This window comes from Triticum urartu, chromosome 2A (genome assembly GCF_056163025.1).
Source record: "Triticum urartu cultivar PI428250 chromosome 2A, HENAU_Tu73, whole genome shotgun sequence".
Lineage (NCBI taxonomy): Eukaryota > Viridiplantae > Streptophyta > Magnoliopsida > Poales > Poaceae > Triticum > Triticum urartu.
Genome location: NC_141874.1, coordinates 41827038 through 41837170, shown reverse-complemented (window position 1 = coordinate 41837170; position 10133 = coordinate 41827038). Strand labels below are relative to the sequence as shown.

Below are 10133 nucleotides of genomic sequence, written 5' to 3'. Positions count from 1 at the left end.
TAAGAACTTTTACCAGCAAGTTCATTAGATACTCAGAGAGCATTTTACTCTTTATCAAATTTGTGAGAAATGTTAAATGGAACATCTAATAATCCACCTATAAACCATAAATACACCATGGACCGTAATTTTAGCTTCCTCGTTTCAATTGAGGAGCTCAATTTCGAATCCAGTTTACGATTTTGATTGGTCAATGGTTTTAATTGAGGTTATTTTGAATTTGCCTCATGACTATTATTGAACTGAGGTGTTCAATTTTGGATCCGGTTCAGAATTTTGACTGGGTCAATGATTTCGATTGATGTGTTTAATTTTGGATTTGCTTCATGATTTTGACCAAGGCAATTATTTTTTAAATCAATCGGCAACAACTAGCCCATAAAAATACATAAGTCCCGCGCAAACCACTCATCACCTGGCAAAAATGAATCATCAACATACGACACCGTAACACAACATAGTGCATGTGATCGCCAGCGCAAAAAACTTTCCCACATACGTGTGGGTTGATTAGCAGATATTCAAGAAGAGCCCACCAGAACACTACGTTATATTAAAAAGGAAAATATACACCATCACTGCCTCACACGCCAAACTAAATAAATTGCATTATGATATTCCAACAGCACAAACGGCACAGGGAAGCGCGCACAACCCTACTAGTGACATCGACTAGTCATATCCATTAAATATGTGGAAATCATTAGGTGAGACATCCAGTGACACCGATTTTTTGCATCCATTAAATTTACAAAAAAGCATAGGTGAAACAAGGACACTGATGTCCATTGAAGTCATGATAAGCATTATTTAGGATCCGCTGAAAAATGCATTTCACACATATAAAGAAGCATCGGACCGCACTAAAAAATGATGTCCATTAAATCTACAAAAAGCATAGGTGAAACATTTAGAAATAGTGATATCCATTGAAGTCATGATAAGCATTAAACATGACCCGTTGAAATTAACATTTCACACATATAAATAAGCATTGGACCGCGCCGAAAAGTGATGTTCATTAAATTTACAAAAAAACATAGATGGAACATTTAGAGACAATAAAGTCCATTGAAGTCATGATAAGGATTAGATAGGACCCGCTAAAAATGACGTTTCACACACATAAAGAAGCATTGGACCACATTGAAAGTAACATTCACACCAATATAAAAGCATTGGACCCCGCTGAAAATGACATTCCACACTTAGGGAGAAACATCGCCAAGCCATCCCATGTGGAGCACTCCTTTTTAAGTGAAGTTTCTCAAAGCAACACGGTTGCAAATTTCTTTTTCAAGTTGCTAGGAACAGTCTTGGGCTCGTGGCCGATGCACACACCCTCGGCCTCCTCTTTGCTCAACTCCAAACTCGACGAACTCATCAGCATCCGACCAGTGGATTTCAGCAGCCGGTGCGTGTATCTTTCATGGTCCCCCCCCTCCTTTTTGCTGTTCATCTTGGTTCCTTCTCTATTGCACACACACGAGTTAGGAATTTTACAGTTGATAGTTTCTCCGCCACCCCTTCCTTTGGAAGCCGCTGCCATTTGAGCTCGGGTGTGCTCAGCTCAGTGCGCGCCGGTCGTCGCGCGCCTGCACTCCATCGCCGAGTGCAGATCACCTCCGGGACCGTGGTCCATGAGGAACAAAGGAAGCACACATTTTCTCCGTCCTCGATCGAGGCGCGCGCACGGGTGGCTAGTCGAGCGAGGAGGCAAATGCGGGACTCGGCTGGTCCGGGTCGTCGTCGCGGAGGCCGACAACCTTGAGAGGGCGGAGCGGGGAGGCAAGCGGCAAACAGAGGTCTAGCAGGCCAGCGCCAGCGTCCGCGGTGCACGGCCGGAAAGTGTGGGGAAATAACAGAGAAGAAGCGAGGCGGAGGGGCGCCCCCCCCCCCCCCATTGGTGAAGGAGGACGGAGGAAGGGGGCAGCCTATGCGGCCGCGTCCTCGGCCGGCGTCGGCAATGTACGGCCGAGACGGTAGTGTGTGGAAATGTCAGAGAAGGAGGGGGACGGAAGGCTGGACTCAAGGATGTCCATGTTTGGATGATCGAGGAGGGTGCGGTCTGTGGTACTTCCATGGTGGCGAGAATGAGGGGACAGAGAAGCATAGTACATATAAAGAAACATTCCACGCGTGTCAAACTAAATAAATTAAGTTAGAAAGGGCCCACCAAAACACCCTTTTATATAGAAAATGATAACATGCACAATCATCTCACGTGCCAAACTAAATAAATTCTATTACGATATCCCAACAACACAAACAGTGCAACAAAGCATGCACAACCCTACTAGTGACAATGATTAGTCACATCTATTAAATTTGTGAAAATCATTAGGTGGGACATCCAGCGACACCGACTTCTTACATCCACTAAATATACGAAAAAGCATAGGTGAAACATTTAGGGACACCGACGTCCATCAAAGTCATGATAAGCATTATATAGGACCCGCCGAAAATGACATTTCATACCTATAGAAAAACATTGAACCGTATTAAAAGTAACATTCACACCCCATATAAAAGCATGGGACCCGTTGAAAATGACATTTCACGCTTAGGGAGAAACATGGGCCAGCCATGACCATGTGGAGTGCTCCCTTTTAAGTGAAGTTGCTCAAAGCAACACGGTTGAGAATTTCTTTTTTAAGTCGGTAGGAACAGTCCCGGGCTCGTGGCGGATACACACACCCTCAGCCTCCTCTTTGCTCAGCTCAAGAACTGGACGAACTCAGCAGCAGCCGGCGGTGGATTCCTGATCAGCACAAATCAGCAGCCGGTGCGTGTCTCTTTCATGGTTCTTTTCCTCGTTTTTGCTGTTCGTCTTGGTTCCTTCTCCGCTGCACGCGCGCGCGCCGGGCATACTGTAGTTCGTAGTTGATCCGCCACCCCCTTCCTCTGGATGCCGCTGCCATTTGAGCTCGGGTGTGCGCGCCCGTCGCCGCGCGCCTGCATTGCAGCCCCGAGTGCAGATCGCCTCCGGGACCGTAGTCGATGAGGAACAGAGGAGGCACGCGTAGCGTCCGTGGTCGAGCTGCGCGTGCAGGGGTGGGCACGGACGGGTGGTCGAGCGAGGAGACAGCGCGGGGCAGGCCCCGGTCGTCGTCGCGGAGGTCGACAGCCTTGAGCGGGCAGAGCGGGGAGGCAGGCGGCGGAGGAAGATCCGCGCGCGCGAGATGACCGTGGCCGAGCTCGCCGACGAGGTGGAGGGGGGCGAGGCGGAGGCGGGCAGGCGCGTTCAGTTCAGTGCGGGAAGGTGGACGACCTAGCGGCCGCGGCCGGCGGCCGCGATGGACGGCGGACGGCCGGTACGGCAGTGTGGGGAAAGTTCAGAGAAGAGGCGAGGGGGAGGGGCGGACGTCCCCCCATTGGCGGATCAGGGTGTGGTGCTTCCATTCCATAGCGTCGAGAGTGCCTTAGTGCGCGGCCTGCACTACACATGCACCGTGCTCAGTGAGATTCTGAGATAACCTGGACGCAATATGCGGAGGCGGCCGTCGGGGGTTGGCGGCCAGGTGCGTTCAGTGGCCAGCGCCGGCGTCCGCGGTGCACGGCCGGAAGTGTGGGGAAATGTCAACGGCGGAGGGGCGGGCGTCCCCCGTTGGCGGATCGTACTCAGACAATCACGGCGAGAGTGCTCAGTTAACCGTGCTCAGTGAGCATACTGAGATAATCTGGGCACAATATGGGTCCATGAGCAAATCTGGCTTAATGTGATCATAGTTCTATTCATCTTATCAAATCTGACACAATGGTTATGCAGTTCCATTCATTCTTGTTAATGAAATTAACACATGTGTTTCATTGTTGTTAACGGCAGATGAACACCGAATTCTATTCAGTGTATGACGTGCCGATCGACCAGCTGCTCGGAGTACCACCTGACGAGAGTGACCTCCACGGATGTTGGGAAGGTGCGATGCTAGTTTGTTCTTCTCTGAATTTTGTTACAACAAATGAGATCATCTATCTATCTATGGTGTTATCGACATTACAAAAGAGATCGTCTGTCTATGGTTTCAGGCTTTGGAGCCAAGGGAGGCCAACTTGCAGCTCCCTATTTTCCTTCTACTCACGATGAGACGCCAGATGCCACATCGCCGGAGACGGAGTGGGCCGATCATACAGTGGATGGTACCAGCAATACAAAAGAGATCAAGTATATCGATGCTAGTTTACATAGGAAACCAAGTGCATCTGTTCATCTATGGTTTCAGGCTTTGAAGCCAATGGAGGCCAACTTGCAGCTCCCCACTGTCCTTCTACCCACGATGAGGCGCCAGACGCCACGCCACCGGAGACGGAGTGCGCCACTCATACAGCAGATGGACCAGAGCGCGGCTGGAGGTGCAAGAGAGGCCCTCGCAAGAGAAGGGTGCTGTTGTGCACAGATCAATCTTGGCATCTGGGTAACCATTTTGGGGTAAGGCCTATGTCTATTCTCGGGTGGAAATTCAAACTAGGTAATTATCTCGCACATATATCGACTGTTTTCTGTATATTGTACACCCTTTTTTAGTTCAGATTTTCAATTCTTATTAATACATCAATGGAAAAACAGCCAAAGAATTCTACGTCGTTGGTTGTTTTAACAGCAAACATCACATAGAACCAACAATAGCCACTGGACACCTGAAGAGGTAGCTACGCTGGTGGATGGCGTCGAAGATTGCGGGGTTGCACGGTGGTCTGCGATGAAGAAGAAATGGTTTCCAACGTCGGTCCGAACTGCGAGCAATCTCAAGGTAAAGCGGTGTGGTGACTGGTGATACATTCTGTGAGATACCGCCATCCACTGAATGAATGAATGATGGTTGAATTAGTTTTATGTTTGGTGCATTTGTCTCATGTTGTTCTTACCTTCTCTCGTCGGCACCCCCTCTAATTATTTGTCCTAGGTCCGCCACTAACACCAATCCATCGTTTTGTTTAATTTTTCAGGATAAGTGGAGAAATCTCCTGGAATCATACACGGTAAGACATGCCACTTCAAAGATAACTAGATTGTGGAGCACCACTGATTTTTATTTCTTGCATTTTCTCAAATTGCAGGGAAATGCCGAAAGAAGCTGCTATCTGCATCTTGACAAGAAGCTGATCGAACGAATCAAAAAGGCAGCACTCAACAACCCGTATCCGAAACCAAGGTGCACTGATGAATGATGAAGGGGCCATTGTTTAGGACTTTTTACATTGTGATGCAGTGCCTTGTAAAGCACTCTCTTACTAATGGAGGCAAGATGTTTTAGCAGCTTGTATCTCCTGCCTAGCTCTCCTGCTCCAGTTTAGTACTCCAGTGTTAAGCTAACATTATTTGAAGGCTGGATGTTTTAGCAGTGCCTAAATACACACTCTATGTGTGGCTACCTTCCTAGTCTTCTGGGTAGTGATACTATGCTCTTTGATTGTGTGAAAACTGTACAGATCGTTCAGCAAGAGTATGGGCTTGAGTTGGTGAAAACTGAATGTTGTTATTGCACAAGCATGGCAAGCAAAATGATCTTAAGGATGACTCAAATATGTTTCTACATTTTGGTTCCAAATGGTATGAGGATATGACTTCTGCACACAAGAAATGTTTCTACAAGTTGAAATTATGGGCTCCCTGAAATTATTTCAAGTCTATTCTGCCCATCACCAGTGCACACGAAAACAAAGGATGGAGGACTGCTGTCCAACATAAATCATCCAGAGAAACCAGTCATCATACACCAACTCTGTCAGAAACGACACCCGGCACACAATTGAGCCCTGAATCACACGATCACAAGCTTTTGACTAAACAATGTGTCAGCGACCATACTATGGGCCGGCCCTATTCGCCTCGATCTGGCCCAGAAGATGGATGGCCTCCAACTACAAAAGGGCACACGGGTGCCCACGAAAGAGGCGGCTTGGACGGAAGGCTTCGGCCTGGCTGGCGATCTCCCTCTCTGTAGCGTGTTCTTCCTCTTCTGTCTCCTCCTTCCTCTGCTTCCTCCTCCTGTAATTCTTGATTTGTAGCCAAACCATGGTGATTGAGTGAAACTAGTAGCTGGAACCTAACAATTGGCATCAGAGCCGTTCGATCCTCCTTCAAATTCCTCAAAAAATTTCACCAAAAATTTCTTCTCCATCCTCCGCTTGCACCCCATTCGATAGAATGCCAAGCCACAATTTTGCCTGCCCCGAGGGAGTTTTCCACGCCCGGATCAACAACGTTCGCCAGGCGGTCACCGTCGAGTCGATTCGCGAGTTGTTCCGTCGCTCCGGTGATGGGTATGTGATCTGCGCTTATGAGCGGGTGGTGGACGGGATGTACGGCATTGAGGCATATGTCGAGTTCCGGTCACGGTGGAGGGCGACCCGAGCTCGAGATGCCCTGGATGGCCATGCCATCTATGAGGGGTGTTGCATCCTTTCCGTGGACCTCCTACCACCGACCTACACCACCATCACCATGCCGGATGACGAAGGGATGGTGCCGTCGTACTTCTACGACGACACTCTGTACGCGGAATGGGAGGCAGCGTTGGATGCGGTCCAGCGCCAAGATGTGGTGCCTGATGCTTCCACCGACGACCTCCATCTCAAGGCGTCCATGGGCGCCATCAGCGAGACTCCGTCCGAGCTTGCCGCTCCTACAACATCAACCCCGTCAGCGATCACCGGCAACGCCATCCTGGAGCTCAGTGTGTATGACAAGGTGATCAAAGTCGACAACACCAACGACGCCACTACGACACCCACCACCTATTTGATGGGGTGCCCAAGCTGCGAAACACCCGAGGAGTAGGTGCTCACCTCATCCACAGCACCACCTTCATTCAAGACTGCAGGCAGCATCGCCCCTGAGCCTGCTGCACTGGAAGCCATTCAGATGCCGCTGCGTTGGCTGTTCCCTATCTTCAATCTGGACAACTTGGCACTCACTAGTTGCTCGACAAAGGTACCTGTCAAGATCGATTTTCCCTTGACGTCCCAGTTCACCCAAGTCAATGATGGCAAAGTTGAGTCATGGCCATTACCATGGCCATCCTTTGCATGCATCCAGGCATATACATTGGTACAGTTGGAAGAAGTTCTGAACCTCGCGATTGCTTCAGCTAGTTTACCTGTGCAACATGTTGGGGAACGTTGCAGAAAACAAAATTTTTTATCTACGTTTCACCAAGATCTATCTATGGAGTCATCTAGCAACGAGAGGGGAGTGCATCTACATACCCTTGTAGATCGCGAGCGGAAGCGTTCAAGAGAACGGGGATGATGGAGTCGTACTCGCCGTGATCCAAATCACCGATGACCAAGTGCCGAACTGACGGCACCTCCGCGTTCAACACACGTACGGAGCGGATGACGTCTCCTCCTTCTTGATCCAGCAAGGGGAAAGGAGAGGTTGACGGAGATCCAGCAGCACGACGGCGTGGTGGTGGATGCAGCAGTGATCGCAGCAGGGCTTCGCCAAGCTTCTGCGAGAGGGAGAGGTGTAACAGGGGAGAGGGAGGCGCCGAGGCTTCAGGTGTGGCTGCCCTCCCTCCCCCACCCTTTATATAGGCCCCCTAGGGGGTGCGCCGGCCCTAGGAGATGGGATCTCCTAGGGGGGGCGGCGGCCAAGGGGGTGGAGTGCCCCCCAAGGCAAGTGGAGGCGCCCCCTCCCCTAGGGTTCCCAACCCTAGGCACATGGGGGGCCCAAGGGGGGGGGGCGCACCAGCACACTATGGGCTGGTTCCCTCCCCACTTCAGCCCATGAGGCCCTCCGGAATGGGTGGCCCCACCCGGTGGACCCCCGGGACCCTTCCGGTGGTCCCGGTACAATACCGCTGACCCCCGAAACTCTCCCGATGGCCGAAACTGCACTTCCTATATATAATTCTTCACCTCCGGACCATTCCGGAACTCCTCGTGACGTCCGGGATCTCATCCGGGACTCCGAACAACTTTCGGGTTACTGCATACTCATATCTCTACAACCCTAGCGTCATTGAACCTTAAGTGTGTAGACCCTACGGGTTCGGGAGACATGTAGACATGACCGAGACGACTCTCCGGTCAATAACCAACAGCGGGATCTGAATACCCATGTTGGCTCCCACATGCTCCTCGATGATCTCATCGGATGAACCATGACGTCAAGGATTCAAGCAATCCCGTATTCAATTCCCTTTGTCAATCGGTACGTTACTTGCCCGAGATTCGATCGTCGGTATCCCAATACCTCGTTCAATCTCATTACCGGCAAGTCACTTTACTCGTACCGTAATGCATGATCCCGTGACCAGACACGGGGTCACTTTGAGCTCATTATGATGATGCATTACCGAGTGGGCCCAGAGATACCTCTCCGTCATATGGAGTGACAAATCCCAGTCTTGATCCGTGTCAACCCAACATATACTTTCGGAGATACCCGTAGTATACCTTTATAGTCACCCAGTTACGTTGTGATGTTTGGTACACCCAAAGCACTCCTACGGTATCCGGGAGTTACACGATCTCATGGTCTAAGGAAAAGATACTTGACATTGGAAAAACTCTAGCAAACGAACTATACGATCTTGTGCTATGTTTAGGATTGGGTCTTGTCCATCACATCATTCTCCTAATGATGTGATCTCGTTATCAATGACATCCAATGTCCATAGTCAGGAAACCATGACTATCTGTTGATCAACGAGCTAGTCAACTAGAGGCTTACTAGGGACATGTTGGTGTCTATGTATTCACACATGTATTACGATTTCCGCATAACACAATTATAGCATGAATAAAAGACAATTATCATGAACAAGGAAATATAATAATAATCCTTTTATTATTGCCTCTAGGGCATATTTCCAACACAACATTCAGTTGGGTCGCTGCATGATTGGTATTTGTGCTTTACAAGATTCAGACCCACTGATGCATTTTTTGCCGCGCATGAGATGCAAATTCCTGTCTGGATGAGGAGCTTATTAATTATATCAAGTGATATAGTCTATGCACTAGCTCATGCTGTGATTGGGGATTTGTGCTGTGAGCTTCAGAGCATGGAAATTCTATTACAAAGAATATATTGACATCTGATTGCGGAAGTATGTTTGGAAGCACTGAGGTTTTCATGGCTGCCACTTCAAGGTAATATCTGTAGCCCACTCACAAATTTTCTTCTGAAGAAATCAATTGGCATATCTCTGCAATCCTATCGGGAAGGTACAAATTCTTTTGCGGTGATGTTGACACCAAGTCTGCAAATGTACGAGCATAAGAACAAATTTAGTTTACTGGAGCATGATATATCAGTGGTTCTCCGTGTTGCTCATGGTAGTATTGTAATACAGTGCATCCTTGTGCATCAGAAGATGCCCAATTGCAGTTTCGGAAACACATATAGAACAAAGAATTACATTGGAATAGTTGCATATGCAGACTTCCAATGGGCAACTACATGGTTCTTTTCCTTGGTGTGTTTGGCTGTATATAAGAGGTTCCATGGCATGTATTGTTTTGTTGCATGACATGACATCACCACTTCCAACAGTGCATCATTCTTCTTAAGGGGGCCTCCTTATTGTTTATGTCTTGGAGGAAATATGCTATATTGTAGCATTATCAGTGCACATATGGCATCTGCTTCGCTTGCCAGAAAATGGTTAGGCAGATATGCTCATTTCTTGTTCCTTGGGTCCTCTTGCTCTGATTCAGTCCTGTTGATCTTTGAAACATTCGACTGGCGAATTGCCTGGCCACCCCCCTCTAGAGGTCATGTTCTTGTCTCCAGCTATATCAAGTGCTTCAGTTCCTTCCAAGTTTACTTGGTTGTGGATCGCTTCTTGTTGGACTTGTTGGTTTTGTGTGGGGCTGAGCTCTTCACCTATAATTCTGAAATTTTCCAATGGATAATAGTGTAACACCCTGGATATAATTTTCCTAATTTGTAATCCAACTCTTGCCTTTTCCGGCCTTAAGTTATTTTATTTTCTCGGGTTTGGGTTTTTGTCTCCGTGTGTTTTTCTCGTTGCCATGCTTCTCATTTCATGCCATCATGTGCATTGCATTTGCATACGTGTTCATATCATGCATTCGAGCATTTTCCCCGTTGTCCGTTTTGCATTCTGGCGCTCCGTTCTCTTCCGGCGGTCATTTCTACCTTTCTTTCGTGTGTG

At 48.6% G+C, this 10133-nt stretch overlaps 2 protein-coding genes across 2 annotated transcripts; both read left to right on the top strand.

The window, feature by feature from the left end:
• Positions 1-2631: 2631 nt before the first annotated feature.
• On the top strand, positions 2632-5354 carry LOC125540802 (uncharacterized). The gene is made up of 7 exons (XM_087542941.1): positions 2632-2788; positions 3830-3923; positions 4033-4143; positions 4227-4432; positions 4605-4754; positions 4951-4983; positions 5062-5354. The coding sequence occupies exons 2-7, from the start codon at positions 3830-3832 to the stop codon at positions 5170-5172; spliced, it is 705 nt and encodes a 234-aa protein (XP_087399067.1). The 5' UTR covers positions 2632-2788; the 3' UTR covers positions 5173-5354.
• A 267-nt stretch (positions 5355-5621) lies between these two features.
• LOC147983427 (uncharacterized) lies at positions 5622-6965 on the top strand. The gene has a single exon (XM_087542940.1). It carries the CDS (start codon positions 6152-6154, stop codon positions 6782-6784), a length of 633 nt encoding a protein of 210 aa, XP_087399066.1. The 5' UTR covers positions 5622-6151; the 3' UTR covers positions 6785-6965.
• Positions 6966-10133: the final 3168 nt, after the last annotated feature.

Bases quoted from the DNA above. Each gene is read 5' to 3' on its own strand.
- LOC125540802 (XM_087542941.1), top strand. From the start codon at position 3,830: ATGAACACCGAATTCTATTCAGTGTATGACGTGCCGATCGACCAGCTG. The intron at 3,924-4,032 runs GTGCGATGCTAG...CTATGGTTTCAG, and splicing joins CCTCCACGGATGTTGGGAAG to GCTTTGGAGCCAAGGGAGGC. The intron at 4,144-4,226 runs GTACCAGCAATA...CTATGGTTTCAG, and splicing joins GGCCGATCATACAGTGGATG to GCTTTGAAGCCAATGGAGGC.
- LOC147983427 (XM_087542940.1), top strand. From the start codon at position 6,152: ATGCCAAGCCACAATTTTGCCTGCCCCGAGGGAGTTTTCCACGCCCGG.